This window comes from Opisthorchis viverrini (assembly GCF_000715545.1).
Source record: "Opisthorchis viverrini unplaced genomic scaffold opera_v5_138, whole genome shotgun sequence".
NCBI lineage: Eukaryota > Metazoa > Platyhelminthes > Trematoda > Opisthorchiida > Opisthorchiidae > Opisthorchis > Opisthorchis viverrini.
Genome location: NW_008751794.1, coordinates 140,506 through 155,895, shown reverse-complemented (window position 1 = coordinate 155,895; position 15,390 = coordinate 140,506). Strand labels below are relative to the sequence as shown.

Below are 15,390 nucleotides of genomic sequence, written 5' to 3'. Positions count from 1 at the left end.
TTTGAAACACTGGATATGCGCGAAACTATTTCTCGCCTTAATCGGTTATTAGTGAATGGAAAACTGGCAGGTCTTTATGAACATATTAAAAAATCTGTTATTCTAGATTTACTCCATAAGTCGTATTGCAGAAAGGATGCTCCAATAGACGAATGTAAACCATTACCCGGGCGAAAACATTTCTGGAAAGCGGAATCTAGATTATTAAATTAATACGCTGCATATTTGACAACCATTGAGTAAATGAGCTCGGTGGCTGTATTAGTCACCTAGCAACTAACTACGACCCACCCAAACAGACAACAGACATTTTAGCTGTTGGTTTTTTCGTCTAGCTTGGACGTTCACTTATAAACGTTTGGCCGTCCATGATAGTCTCTTTGATTGACGACGAACTGACCGCGCTTTACTTTACTTCTGAAGCTTGGCGGGATATTCAACAACGCCTAGCGAATCCGCCTTAACCGTATCTCGACACACTGCGAGTACAGGAATTACTCTTAATCTGATCATAAAGAGCTAGCTAGATAATAAACCGCCAGCTTACCAACTCTCGTGTTTGTGCTCTTGTACCAGTGAACGTCGTGATCTAACAAGCATGTTCACTGAGCCCAACTTCAGCTGCTTCCGTTATTCTAACAGCATACAAAATGACAATGAGATAGCCTCTAGAATACAATTATTTTCAATGCAGTTTACATTGATTCTGGCGGGGCACACCTGTTTGGTATCATCTGATCTCGATGTGACGAAACCTCAGTTTCAGTGAAACTAAAGTTGTGTTCGCACAAGCAACTCTGACCTATTCAGACCGTCACCATGGTTATCGATTTGATACGTCCCAGGCTCCAGCTAGACTGTGACGTGTAGGCTCAGCTATTTTTCGCTTGGTACATATGCGGGTCCGTTAAAGCAACTTCTCACATTCGTGATACGTGAATGTGTACGCACGCACAGGCAAGTCGCATGAGTCTCCTTTCATCATACAACATAAAACGAGTGCGTGAAGTTTGTTTCCGCAGAAATCATTTGTCTGTGCAACATTCACCGATCAGTGAATGCTTTCAGTTAAATATGAGGAACAGTCCAGAAATTGGAATGATGCTAACAGGTTTGTTCAAATTTACAGGGATTCGGTGGGTAGAACCAGTAGTTGTCAAGAGCAACTCCTCATCAGTTTAACTTCGCAGCTGGACATATATTTTTTTACAAACGATTATTAGCAGCAACATTTCAAGATATACCTCCAAAGACTAGATAAGCACCATGCAGCCGTGTTCAACCCCTTTCAATAAGGTGAGTGGCAATTTGGCAAGCCACTACACTGCTGATATATATTACCAAACCAGTTGCTTAGTCAGCACAAAAAGAAAGAAGATACTGTTCAAACTGTTTTAAATCAGTATGATGTCAGCCGCATAGAAAACCGGGGTACCGATCTGTTAATGATAGTCACACGCTATCCAAAATTGACTCAACTTATTTTGAGCACACTCTTGAGCACACTCTTGATTGAGAAGATAGCTTGTGTTTATTCTAGTTTAACAATCAAGTTCCTCACCGTATGGCTTTCAGTTTCTGGCCGCTGAACTTAGCACACTCTGATTGAGAAGATAGCTTGTGTTTATTCTAGTTTAACAATCAAGTTCCTCACCGTATGGCTTTCAGTTTCTGGCCGCTGAACTTTACACGTTGTACTAAAAAGTATTTATACCCAATAGTTCATTAAGAACAAACAGAGTTTGCTACATTCCCTAGACTAACGGATTAGAAGCTCCTGACAAGGAGTCCATTGTCACAAAAGATATCCCAGTGATATTATTCGAGGACGAATGAACAATTCTGTGTACAAATACGAAACAGTTGTAGGGCGGTGACGTCAGCTACGATAGGAGTACACACTGTATGGAACAAGTGCAACAGAAAACTCGAGATAACTAGCTATGTTGGGCAGTAAATTGTACTCGACGTCCATCTACGGAAGGATGATCGACAAATTCAGCTTTAGATAAATAAATAAATTTCCTCGCAAGAAATAGTCCCCTTTGTGCTTCCAAACGATTTAGTCCATAAAACCTAACATGGAACCAGCTCTCCACCATTAGAACATGGCCCCGTTATTAACTCACTTTGCGATATTCACTAGCAAACATCACGTCATCTCCAGCGTACAAATCTCCCATCCGAAGCATATTGCCCAAGAATTTGACCATAGGCTCTGAAAGACGTAATTGTCCGGTGACATCCGCCAGCTCCACCCGAATTGCGGACAACTCTTCTTCGGCCGCTGAAGTCCCACTGCAATAAATCGCATAATGAAGCTGGACTAGGTCAACTCGTCACAATGATTAACACTGACTACCTAAACTGAGTAGGCTCACCCTTTGTCTGCTTGGATCAATTCAATTTGTTTGGTGAAATAGTCAAACCAACGCTGTAGGTTTGCTTTCTCGCGGTTCAACTGCAGTAGCAAAAGTATCAGTTCATCGCGCTGTGGAAAAAAAGCCGAAAATAGATATTTAAGAACAGCAGTATGCATGAACAGTTAATATGATGTCCAAATGAGGCGTTCATAGGGCTGGTAAACTGCACTGGACCTCAGCAGCAAAATGAACAACTGCATGGACGATGGACTAGTTCCACTTTCAAGCTCGATAACTCGCGTAGCTCTGGCGGAATTATAAGATCACTAAAACTAACTAAGTCGTAGCACGTTCAACTGAGCAAACTCCTCGTTTAAAGGTCATATAAGTCTGCCTCACACTTATTTGAGCCCCGGCGGAGCTACAAGTTTCGGCGTACCTAACTGGTGGAAAAGAGTAGAAAAAACACGAAAACTACATTTAGGGTCAATATCCTATTTCAATGTATAAATTATATAGACAAAGTAATTTTTCAATACTGCCCCACGAAAGTGTGGTATGACTCATAAAACATACGTCTCGGTTACACAGAAGGTAAATTAATTCACTGCCGTGAGGGGCGCTGAAAGAACTAGCGCAAAGTGCATTGTGATACTCGTCATTCCTATAAACCGACGAGGTTGTGATGGCATTAAGTAGGCAAGCGTAACATGTGTGTCTTGCTACATTTGACTGTATCCTGTCTAAGGACAACCTAGTTACACCATTGGATGGTAGCTGTCTAAACTTCTATCCAAAAGGGCGTGAGTTCGAATGTCGCAGCGCTTCGTAAATAACCCACTGCCAATAACTCTCAAAATGGGTGAAGAAGTGTATAGTGTTTCTCAGCTTCCCAGCATACGCTCACTTCACGTGCATACTAAAACAGATATAAAACATCGAACACGTAGAGTACTTTCTGAAAAGTTTAGACTGAGGCTAGCGGTACTACGGTCGTGCAGCATGTTACTAGGGCAGATGCGCACACATAAATGCATGCCTGTGTGGAGGTATAATCGTGAGATAACACAATGTGACGAATGAACGTGGCGACTGTTTTTCTCTCTGGCCGACGCAAATCACCAAGCAAACGGACAGAAAGGTTTGCGTGCTACATATTCTTCAGCTCTGTATTGCAGAGGAACACAGAAATGTGTTTATCTGTGGTCAGCATATGCTAATAGGCACATTTAAACGGACGAAGACGAACCGTTCAGTAAAGTGACGACTTGCAGAGCAGAATGGTTAGCTCGAGTGTTAACCATTTAAAAGTGGGAGGTAACGAAACGGTGTAAACCCCTTGTGGATATTCACTGCGTGAGGTAATAGTAATATGATTGGTCGATCAGCGAACAGGCACGGTTTTTCAAACACAAGCAGATTTATTTCACACTGATACCAAAAGGAAGGATGAGCAAGTAGGTAGCACAACAATACAAAGTCGACATTTTGGCTCTTCCAATCCGTTTTCTAATTAGTTGGAGTATCCCGAAGTACATTTTGTTCAATGAATCACGAGTAAATTGAGGATATCTTACCTAGGTATGTTAAAATACCACATTACTACATAAGTATAAAACACCATACCGCCGGGAGAACCTCAATTTGAGCCCAACTGCCGATTTGTCGCCCTGGGTTTCGTGTGAAACTCCATATTCTGTCCGAATTACAATCAATCTAAACCTAGCCTCTTAGCTGTGGTGTCCTTCAGGCACATAGTAGTAACGAGTGGGACGGGCGAGATAACATCTAGTTGTTCAAACCTAGACATGATCAAGAAGGCAATTAGTAGGCTGAAATTAGGATCTCTCTAAATGGTTGCACCAAATTACCTTAATTTGCAGGGTTTGATCTAAAACGGGGTTCAAACAGGGTCAACTAAAGCTGATTATTGAACAAATACTTTCAAGATTTACTGCACACATGAAGAATCGCATCTAGCTATCGTGGGAAAGAAATATTTAGCTCATTTTTCGGTGGACATTTTGCACTTCCAAACAGTCTGAGTGCAATTAGATGACTGCCGGGGCGAAATTCAGTCCACATATGCCTTACCGATTTTCCAAATAAATCCGACGCTGAGATACTCATGCGTTTCGCCAGTCCGCTCACTGGATAGCGACTCTGCAACTCAGACAGAGGTTTTGTTACCTTGAAAGCAGGAAATCGTTGAAGAAACGATAAGAATAAGCGACAGATTTTTGAAAAAGAATGCACAGTGAAGAAATCCTTTACCCACACTAATGCTGTCAGTTGATATACCTTATTATGACGTTCAACAGTAAGCAGTCTTGCTTAAAACGATGTTGGTTATATAAGTCAGACAAACTTCCTTGGGTGTTACGATTAACATATGGAGCTACGAGCGTGCCAGTTTGTCATTCAACTCCCTGTGATCACAATGACTTCAGCAGTTCTTTTGATGTTCGTTCATACTACGTAGTTCAAACTACAGTCTTGAAAAAATTTATGATTTCAACACTGTTAGGCTGACCGAGTTGCCCGCTTCCTTTTCTGTCAGATTTATACGGATTCGAACGCTCAACTGACTCTTAATCTAGATTTCGTTGTCAAAGTCTCCGGGTTTTTCTGAAAGTTATCGCCTCCTGACATAGTGGTGTCCTGCAACTAAAAACTCCGTGCCCACTTCAGAATGGCAGAAGCAGAGAGGTGGCCAACCATTGATCTGACAGAGGGGTATGAAAGCGACTTTGAAAAGTCTTGGTGCTGTCGGTGAAACTCGCCTTCCAGGACGGGGTCCGCATAATCTCTCCTGTGGATGGTTGGAGAAGCTAAAAGATGTACCTGTTAATCGATGTCGGTGGCGTTCATCTTATCCATTTCTATCCGGATTGAATGAGTACCTGGAGGTGCAGATAAGTCGAATCGTTTGTGGCGGACTAGCGTTAAATCCCTTCCCCATGCAGTTTGATTCCATTTTTTACAATATGACTTCTAAATACATTACGGTTGTGCGACAGCGAAACACAAGTGGTGAACATTGATTATATGCTGTCGACGATGATGATTATTAAGAAGCCGTGGTCAGTCCGAACTTGCAGACCAATTCGATTCCAAAAGCTGTACGCTACTGCCACACAACTACGGTATGGAGCGCGCTACAGAGCTCCAAAATTGAATCCATGGCCGCATTTGTCTTTCTATCATGATCATGCTTATTCTCATTTGAATTAGAGTCAATTAGTATAGGGTTGGGGGATGTAGGTATTTGGGATCTCATTTCTGCATCATACCTTATTTCATGCCAGCTAAAACCGATGAAAAATGAGGCCGTAACTATGTGAATAATATATATACATATATAAAAGAAAAAATGTAGAATACCACATAGCGTAATGTAGCAGCAAAGGTCGACAGAAACGAAACACATGAGATTAAGACCAGAAACCAGTGATATCAACAGAAGGGGCCAAAGCGAGTGCTACTAAAGTTCTTTTAACAGAGTACAATTTTTCACATATACTCTCTAAGTGCGCTTTGTACTTTGCACGTTGCTTGTAGCACCTCCTAGTTCTAAAAAGGTAGTGTGATAATCACGTGATTTTTGTTGTCGATGATAAGCGAGGGCGCAGCTAATTAGATGTGGGATCTGTACAGTCGATGTGAGTCGCGAGCGTCCACAAAGCTGTGCACCCAATAGAGTGGAGCTAGGTACTCGCGCTTCATTTGGGCAGTATGCAACAAGCCTAACAACGCTGGACATCATGCACACCGGGTACAAAGGACCAGAAAGAGCGTAGCGCGGAGTAAAGTCGTAAGTTAAAAGACACAGTCATCAAGTTCAGAAGCAATATAATGAGACGTACGTAACAAACCTTCCAACTCGCTAGTTTGTGGAACTCAGTCACCTAAATATGTCCATAGCCTCATTGCGCCCAACTTGTGCGAGAATGGGTCTATATTGTCATGTAAAAAGGGTCACACGATCGACATAAGGATATGGCAGTGTACCATCAGAAGATCATGCAAATATTTAGCAGGGCGAAATCCTTATAAATTCGACTACACCGGTGCAGGGGAGGTGTTTGAAAAACTTTGAATGTGGGCCCAACTACATACCAATCCAATGAAAATACAGAGTCCCGTTTGCGTTATGTGTCCTTTAGTCTATGTTAAAGGCTTTCTGAATTATCATCTTTTCTACGTCAACTCGAAACCAATGCCCTTTGATTTTCCGGGCCATATCAATTTCTCGCCTGCAGTAGCACGCCCCATTCCATAGGAGCGAAGTGATGGTTGATGGTTATGCTTGAAATATCAAAATGAGATTAACTGCACTGGAATACATTTCAGTCAACGTGGTCACTGACCGATGAGGAGCTGTATGACATTAAATGGATTATCTGCTGTGGGAGCAATCGAAACTATTAGGTTGGTGGTTTTCAACCGGGGCAGTATTGTCGGTTGATGAAATGTTTCCAACCCTATGGAGAATTAGGGTTTGATGGGGCTTTCGTCTTCGTTATTTCAGCTGTAACACCCTTTCGGTACCTAGCTGTCACCTGAAGGAATCAAGAGGGCTAAGATACTGCCAGATTGCCCAAACCTAAGCGGGAACAATCGAGATGATGGGTTTGGAACCGAACCGCAGAGCTTCCGGTTATAAGTAAGTTGGCGCCATAAAAAATACTCAGACACCTCGAACTCCTCAATGGAGCTTTGATGACTGATATATCGAATAAGTGAATTCCAACTATATTCTGGTGGTGGTGATGTGTCGAAGACAATCCCGCCGAATGATCAATATCCGCAATGAAGATCGTTTCATTTGTCATGCTATCCGGTAAACATGACATCTGAAGAGTCTGAATCTCTAGGGCGATATAAAATTCTGTGGATGGTTGAACTTTGAAAAAGGAAGTGGTAGACACACAGATAAATAACGTGAAAACTGCGCCATATAAATTCGAACCTATGGAAATATCTTCCATTTGGAAGAATAAGGAACCTAACTGATGAGGGGAACTTCAGGTAACGGCGGATAATCTAAGCACATAGAGCCAGCAAGGTGGTGGAATCACCGTGCAAGAGCGGGAAAGTAATCGAAAAAATGCATTTATGTCTGTTAGTGAGGGGCCAACGTTTGTGAAAATTTCCATTATATCCTGACGAGGGTAGAAACATGATTCTGACTGGCGTAGCGAAAACCACAGTCGCTCCACGGGGATGCCATACTATGACTTGTTAACTGTGTGTCAACTTATCCGCCGCATATCCAGGTCAAAATAACGCAATATTGCAAGTTTTCACAGCCCGGAACGGAGTTTATGGCACTAAGGGGATCACGTGGGTCAGAGGCTCTCGAGGTATTTCTACTCACAAGTTATGATGGAAGTGGCTTCTTAAGCATCTTTGCTTCTAAAGCACATCTTAAAAAACATGACATGGACTCTATAATCGACTTCATCACAGATAAAAAAACGTAAGAAGCCAGTGAATTTCAAACACCAAGCTTCTTGTCATGCGTAAAGTAAAACAGATCATTCACACACAAGTCAGAGGCAAGAGTACAGTGAGAAGCGAAACTTACCGCTATTTCAGAGTCCTTCATGCTCGGGTGTTCTTTTACTGTATGCAGTGCAGTACTGCTTCGAGGAGGTCGGGGAGGCGGTTCCTCATCGAGCTGTGAAATGGCTGTATTTCTGATGGTTGGCGTGGAACTCAATTTCCTGTGTCTTGGCCTTGCTGGCGGGATAGGTCGATCGACTGAACTACGCCGGTGTTCCTGTGGCTCACTCCAAATAGGATTAGCTTGACGCGCGGGTGACTTCCCTTCCTGTACAACTGGAGCCCATGAAGAAAGAAATTACAAAATACTGTGCAACGAAGTGATTCAACGTAGTTTATGTGCTCCACCTAACTAAGTAACCGTCACAACAAATTAATGAATAGACATTGAGAAGATCCCTTTGTAGAAGTGTTTGCTATAGTGCACCGTCATGAACTATTAGCACCAATAAACAACAAGAGCAACGGTTGCTGCTTATCCAGGCAGCCAATTGAGTTCGATTAATGGTTTTTTGTGGACCAAACACTCACAAAACGTGCACGCTCCACGATCATAGCAAGAAGTGTTCTTCAGTCGCACACAGTTTCACCCAACCATAGCTGCATAATAGTGTCCTTGAAATGCCGGGTGAAACTCACTGGTCCCACACAGTAGGTACTGGCAAACTTTCAGTGCGCCATGGTTTCAACTCCTATGTAGGATTTTATAAAATTTCTATTCCAGATCAATCAACCGATCAAATTATCAGCTATAAACCGTGTACCATAGGCACATTGGTTCCGATCACCGAAAAACGGGAAAGTGGAATACAAAACCAAGCCTTGGAGGCCAAGGAATGCTCAGTTTGTTCGGAAACTGGGTAGTTACCCATCGAAGGCAACGCTTTTTCCTTTGTTGAAAGATACGAAGCTCAAGGAATAGAGGTAAAGGAATAGGAGTAGACATAGGACTGCAAACTATATGCTGCTTCTCAAATGGTCTACAAAAAAGGATAATTAACTCAAGGATAAGGCTATCCGAAGTAAGTGGTATGGTGGGGGGAAAAACACCGCAAGACTTGTTTTTGCCCGACAATGCGCCCATCCTCTGCCTTTGACGTTTATTTGAAATTCGTCCACAAAAGTGGCTTTCTTGTTAATTTATTCGGACGTTCCGTCGAAACTCGAATCGCGATCCCTCATTGGCCGAACGAGAGCTATCACAAAAAGGACACCACGTCCAGCGAAACACTATTTCCTACGGTCTCAAGCTGTACCGAATGATCCGCTACATCTTCGAACAGAGTTGCATAGACTATACTGGATTATTACGGTGAATTAGTTCCTGAATACCAGCAAGTAGCATGAACCTTCTCAAACCAATAAGACCCGGGTTTCCAAATAGTTTGCCTCACGACAAATTTCGAAATTCACTCACAAAAAGGAGTGTAGAATACCACAGAATCTTGGAACCAAGATTAGAGGGGACTAATAACACTACGCAATACAGGCCTATCGCAAGGGAATGTAAGTCATTCAGACGGCTCCACACCAAATGATAAGCGAGATCAGAAACATTCAACGATGTTGGTCCATTTCGGCAAACAGAAGTTGTTTACCAAAGCATTTAAAGCATCGCTGGTACCTTCTGAGTGGTGAATTATCCGTCCTGCCACTCCTGGCTCTATGGTTCAGCCTCTGAACGTTCACATGGTGCGCAACGCTATCGATCCCCGATAAATATGCAACAGTTAAAGTCCTCGCTTTTCGATACAGAGTGACGACAGTCACAAGCCGAAATCTCCATTAGAAAGTTAGGCTTGCTGGAACTAGGGGAAATTTCGACCGTAATATACAGTACTTTTAAGATATGAATTGCGCAATTTGAAAACCAGTTGGTCGGCATGAGACTGAGCGCTTGAGCAAATATCTTTAACAGTTTACCCTTCACTATGAAAACAGCTGCTGTCCTGTACCTTGCTGCAAGCAATGTACATCATATAGGCGTAATACATACGGTCCTAGATAAAATAATGTATATACAAGGTAAAAAGGTGGATTTCTAGCACATTTTTAGAGTAATTCATGCAGGTTCGTCATTTCGGTGTGACTGTCACGTAGCTCGCCATCGCGAGTGTATCGCACCGGAGTTCTTTCACTTTGTGAGGCTTATTTCGCTCTGCTTACATTTCAAAGACACCAGCGCCAACTAGAACCAGAAAAAGTGTAAATGTGTGACCACTCGAAGTCAACAGGCAATTTATTCAGTTCGAGCTGCAGTGAAGCTTCAAAGAGATGCCATCTCGAGGAAGCGGAGTCTTAAGCGTCTACTTCGAAGGGTTATCCCCGTGAAAACAACTAATGGGATCCAATCACTGACTGATAATGATAGGTAGCTTCTCCTCGCAGGAGGATCTTGTGGGAGATTGATGCTCGGATATGATACATGTGAGATCATCCGGAGGAGGAGGGGAATCAGTGGAGATAACAATGTGGTTTTGTGAGTTAATTCCTCCGTTCCTCCTGGTTATTCACGAACATAACACTTCAATGCAGTAAGAAGAGTTAGCACTCATCATAAAGCAAACCTACGGAACTGGACATCTTACGTTTGTTATGTAAAATAATCGCTCATGGAAGCTAACAGAATTACAAGGATGCTGTTGGTCGCAGTACCTCAAGTAGGATTGAGTTCGCAGTGTGAGCGACTAGTTTTCCGTCAACCGACCAACTACTCTTCTGTTTCCATCTAAGGAAAACCAGTCAATTTTCTCCCACTCTCAGAGGGAACTGCACCCTAGCGTAGTACATGAGATGACCGGGCGATATTTTGAAATGTTTTTACCGAAACCTGCTTGAAACTGATGAACTAGAAAGGAGGTGGGCAATAATTACCAAACAAGAGTGTTATCCTGCAAATGCAATATTCCAAGCGTTCCCTCCTTATTGGGACTCCGGTAGATTTTGAAGGATCCGATAACTTGATGCTCAGACCCGGAATTTCACAAAGTAACCTTAAGGCCAAGTGGTTGCCCTTTCCATCACTGCGCGCACTATCTAAGTTAAAGTAAGCTTTTATTGGTTTAGCCATTTTGTTGAAGATCCAAAAACTAGTGAATGGTGAGAACTGATCATAATTAACCACATGATTCTGAAAGACAAATCATAACACATAACGCGCAAGTTAAAATAAAAAACCCATCTAAAGAACGATAAGTTTGTCTTAAACCATCCTAGAAGTTTATCTTCCTCTGTGCCCCGATAAACGCAATTCTTAAAGCAGTTTTAGTTATTGCTGATTGGGACAGTGTCCTAATGGTGCTTGGGTTAATGATTAATTCACCTGGAAACTGCAAACAAATCAGAGCTTCACTGGTAATAGTGACACCCGTCGAAAAAGGCTGGACATCAAGCACGTAGTGGATTTTCCTTTGCCACGTACTGAGTAACCACCATTGCCAAGTATAGATAATCAGAGAACTTACTAGACGAATCGCGCATAGCTGGTTTCCGGCGCTGAAAGCCAAAAAGGGACGTTTTTAATTTTTGTTTACCTAGATCGGCCTCTGGATACGGAAAGAGAAAACAAACAACCAAAATCCCACGACGAACAGGTCCTTAAACTTAGATAACACCGTGTTGTACTGGCGACTCACTCATCTGTTGTTGTCCGTTAACACAGAATGTTAATCAGTGAGTTAAGACACAAAATCTCTTCGGAATGCCCATGCTCGTTTAGAAATCTGAAGACAGTATGGTATTTGCATGGTATTTGCGTGCATTCTTTCGAGAAAGGACGGCGAAGTTGGTCAGACGAGTTGCTTAAAGGAGAAACATTGAGTGCAAGCCGCATCTACATGAATGGACCAATCAAAGATACCCCTAAAATCAGATGTTCAATCAGCTACATAAAAGTGGCCATTTTACAGAGGCGACCCCAAGAAAGTCAAAAGATTTCTTATTGAGCGGAGCATCAGACCCCTGTTATGGTCCGATTTAACTCCAGATAGCTCAGTGCTTAAGGCGCAATCTTACGAGTCAGTCAGTTGTTCGAACTCGACCCAGCATATCGACTGCTCCAGTCTAGGCCTGGATAACCTGGCAGTATCCCAACACTCATGTCTCCTTCCGTTTGCATAGCAGCTAAGTACGGAAAAGGTGACAAGGTTTAGTGATTTGATTTTTTGACTGTGTAGTTCTATCTGCAATTTTTCGGCTATTCGGTTTACCCTACGTATGTCGTCTCTACGCAGTAAAGACACATCTCTATAGGTCCCTCCAACGCGCGCTCCAAAGGAATTTAACATCTCTTTCGGAAACAGTCCGGAACATAGCGGGGATTTTCCACATCGGCTAAGAGAAGAATGTTCTGTGAAACTTGCCCGGAGATACCAATAGTCCATAAACCATACACGTACGCTCGTAACATCAATTTTGTGATGTTTGACTCAGTTCAGTGACTCATGATTGCAGGTACTAGACTTTTTGTTGCGTGATACGTGAAGTAGATGCCGAAGAGAAAACGAATAGGTGCAATGGTCTTTCGTGAAGCCTGAACACAGGTTACTTCACCAAATTAATCGCCGTGAACAGCGGCAATTTGCTTCAAAAATTTTAAGAGCCACACAGTGACTCACCATCTAATGGATATTTATTTGTAAAAAGAAGTTTATTGTAATCAGCAATAGAAGAAGGGATGGAACAAGTTACACCGTGTTACATAGTCCTATGGAATTATACACCAGCGGTGATTTGGAGATATGAAAACCTGATGGAAACTATTCGTGCCCATAAAACGGTTGTTGGGAGAGGACTGAACCTAACAAAAAGTATCAATGAGGGAAGGTTGTCATCACACTTCTTGGAGATTGTTCAGAACGGAACGCAAGGACACACTATATTCACAGTTTATTTAACTGTGTCTCACTGGGCACATAATTCAGGTTAGTGTCTCGAGGTGGACACTAAAAGAGATCCTTACCTATCTCGTTGGGAAAAAGTGGAAACTAAAAGGCGGGTTTCGTTGGGGAATAAGGTTATATTATTTATCCCTTTCATTGCAACAGTCTGACAGCGTCACGTTATACAACGAGGTCGGCTGAAGTGAGATTTCATGGTCCTTTTCACGGGATTTACACCCATCTTTTGAAATTACCACGAAAAATGGTACGATATGATTTTGCTGCGCCATTTGTATGCGAGCCAGATAAAGCAATGCCTTCATCTAAGAAACATCTATAGCACGATTTCTGACTAATTTAAACTTGCTTACGGCTCTAAACTGAAAATAAGGTCTGAACGACTTTAAGCTTATCCTAAGGTGAAGGTCAACTACATCAAAACGCATGGCTTCTTTCATTGGCAGCAGAATGTATGGGTTATCCAAACGTCACAACCGCATACAAGGTGAAAACATCTGAAGACTGGATGAGTTTCGGGTTCCAAAGCAAGGCACTACCTGATTGCAACCAGGTATGAAGCAGACTAAGATGCTGCGTTGGGGCCAGTCAACTTACCAAGCAAAACAGCGATATACATACATGAACGTATCTTTCTTTTTCTTTAAAGTTCGCCTACATTATTCCACTATATTTGCGGTTGTGACGTTAAATGCTGATCTAATGATGATGAAGCCATTCCAATCAGCACGATATTGTATATGCTATCTCAAGACAATACAACCAGGGTAGTTATTCATAGTAACTCGGAGTAAAACGAACGGAAGCGCGCAAACATTTAACAAGACTGACCGGTAGTATATTACTAGGCCGGCCAGGCCGGTGTAAGACTAATCTCCAGGCGCCCTGGGCGAAGGTTATGAGCTTGAGGGAACTCGCCGAGCAATTACTCGGATGTTTCGTCGGCTGTGATGAATACCATACATTGCCAGTTGCATAAACCGGATCACGTCAACGTTGGAGTACCGGATGGCCTGTCCGATTTTTATATACAGGATAGTCTGCGGCTGTAGACTCTTCCATCCAATCGAGTGGTCACTAGTTCGCACGTGATAAACTGGCTTCAGAAAATCCGGGTAGACACTTCACTTGTGGCAGGAACTTATTGGAAAACCTGATAGATGATATCGTTAGGACGCTCAATTTCCGAAGTCAAACAGGTGATAAATCAAACTGTCCAAATCCACAATTGGAAAGGGTCATCTGACATCCATTGATGCTTGCCTTCGCATTCTTACCCCTCCCGTTTGATATAAGGCTGTCAGAAGCAGTGTTACTTAAACAGAGCTTATACGGACAAATCGACCTTTGCTCTCACACATCGTGAACTAAAATTATTGCAACAGTAACCCCAGGTAATTTCTTCCTTATGGTTATGTTATTTAGTAACTTCTCCATGCTCTTTGTTCACCGCCCTCACTTTTCAATGCAACCGACCTCCTGTGCCACTATCCGGCGGGCGTTCAAATAATACCGACCGGGCGCTAACGGTCCATCTCATTTCGAGCCTACCGGACTGAGAAGACCTAGAGGAAACAATGGTGTAAACAGCTGTACAAACTGCTCTACTAACTACAGAACTCGCGACAACCCGCTGATGCTGTGTTGTTTAACGGGAACGGCTCAGTGCGCATCATTTCACAATCGATATCTATCATCATAGAAGGATGCTTGATAGGTGTGAAGAAGAAAAACCCTATTCGGTGTTGCTGTCGATGACCAGCAGGTATCACAGTGATCCACTCTTGAGCCTGGACTCTTTGAGTTGAGATGGCTCAGTGGTTAGAGAGCGAAACACAAGCTCAGGACTATTTTAAGTAGATACACTAAGCAAAATCACAGTTATCTTGCGGCACGTTCGAGTAATAACGAATCCATCCAGAAAACGAGGGTCTGAAGGGTTCGATAATAACAAATAGCTAAAATTAAGGCGCCTTCGGCGGACCAATTTGTGGAAATCCACCAAAAAGGCAAGGATCGAAAATGAATAGATGTTTTGGCCCCCATTCATGACAATCCTTCAGAGGAGCAATAGAACCTACAGAAGGTTTTCGTCCTTTGCTTTTTTCGCCTCAGACTGAAATAATGAAACGTTAAAAAACTTCGAACGAACTTCAAGCATTTCGGTGTTAACAAGTCTAAATATGGACGAAATACTTACCGAAGACTGGGAGTGCTTTACCATTCTTGCTTCATATCTCTCATTTTGATCCCATTCTGCTATGGAAAATGACGAACAGAAACGTGACTTACCAGTGTTCCGAAACTGGGGTGTATGAGAATCCCGAGCTCTAAAATTAGTTAGTTCTGTTGATGTCCTGTGAATAACATACTCTGATGAACCAAAACCCGGCCCTTTACACTCAGAAGCTTCTTGCAACGCGTTAAACCATTTATTAAAATCGTAAGCCCGTTCAGGTTGTATAAAGTAAGTCGCATTATTTCGCTCCGTGATCTGTCATGCAGATAATCACAACCAACAATATCTCACTGTTATCCAAGGAGTATCATCCTCCTCGTAG

At 42.6% G+C, this 15,390-nt stretch overlaps 1 protein-coding gene across 1 annotated transcript in view; it reads right to left on the bottom strand.

The window, feature by feature from the left end:
- The window catches only part of T265_06569 (hypothetical protein), a gene marked incomplete at both ends in the record, with an annotated part of 44,740 nt that extends 29,655 nt beyond the window's left edge, over positions 1 to 15,085 (bottom strand). The window contains 6 exons of the mRNA XM_009171872.1: positions 2,130 to 2,298; positions 2,382 to 2,491; positions 4,458 to 4,553; positions 7,954 to 8,207; positions 11,396 to 11,426; positions 15,030 to 15,085. Coding sequence (XP_009170136.1) covers positions 2,130 to 2,298; positions 2,382 to 2,491; positions 4,458 to 4,553; positions 7,954 to 8,207; positions 11,396 to 11,426; positions 15,030 to 15,053 — 684 coding nt within the window. The remainder of the gene's footprint in view (positions 1 to 2,129; positions 2,299 to 2,381; positions 2,492 to 4,457; positions 4,554 to 7,953; positions 8,208 to 11,395; positions 11,427 to 15,029) is intronic.
- Between the last annotated feature and the right edge of the window lie 305 nt (positions 15,086 to 15,390).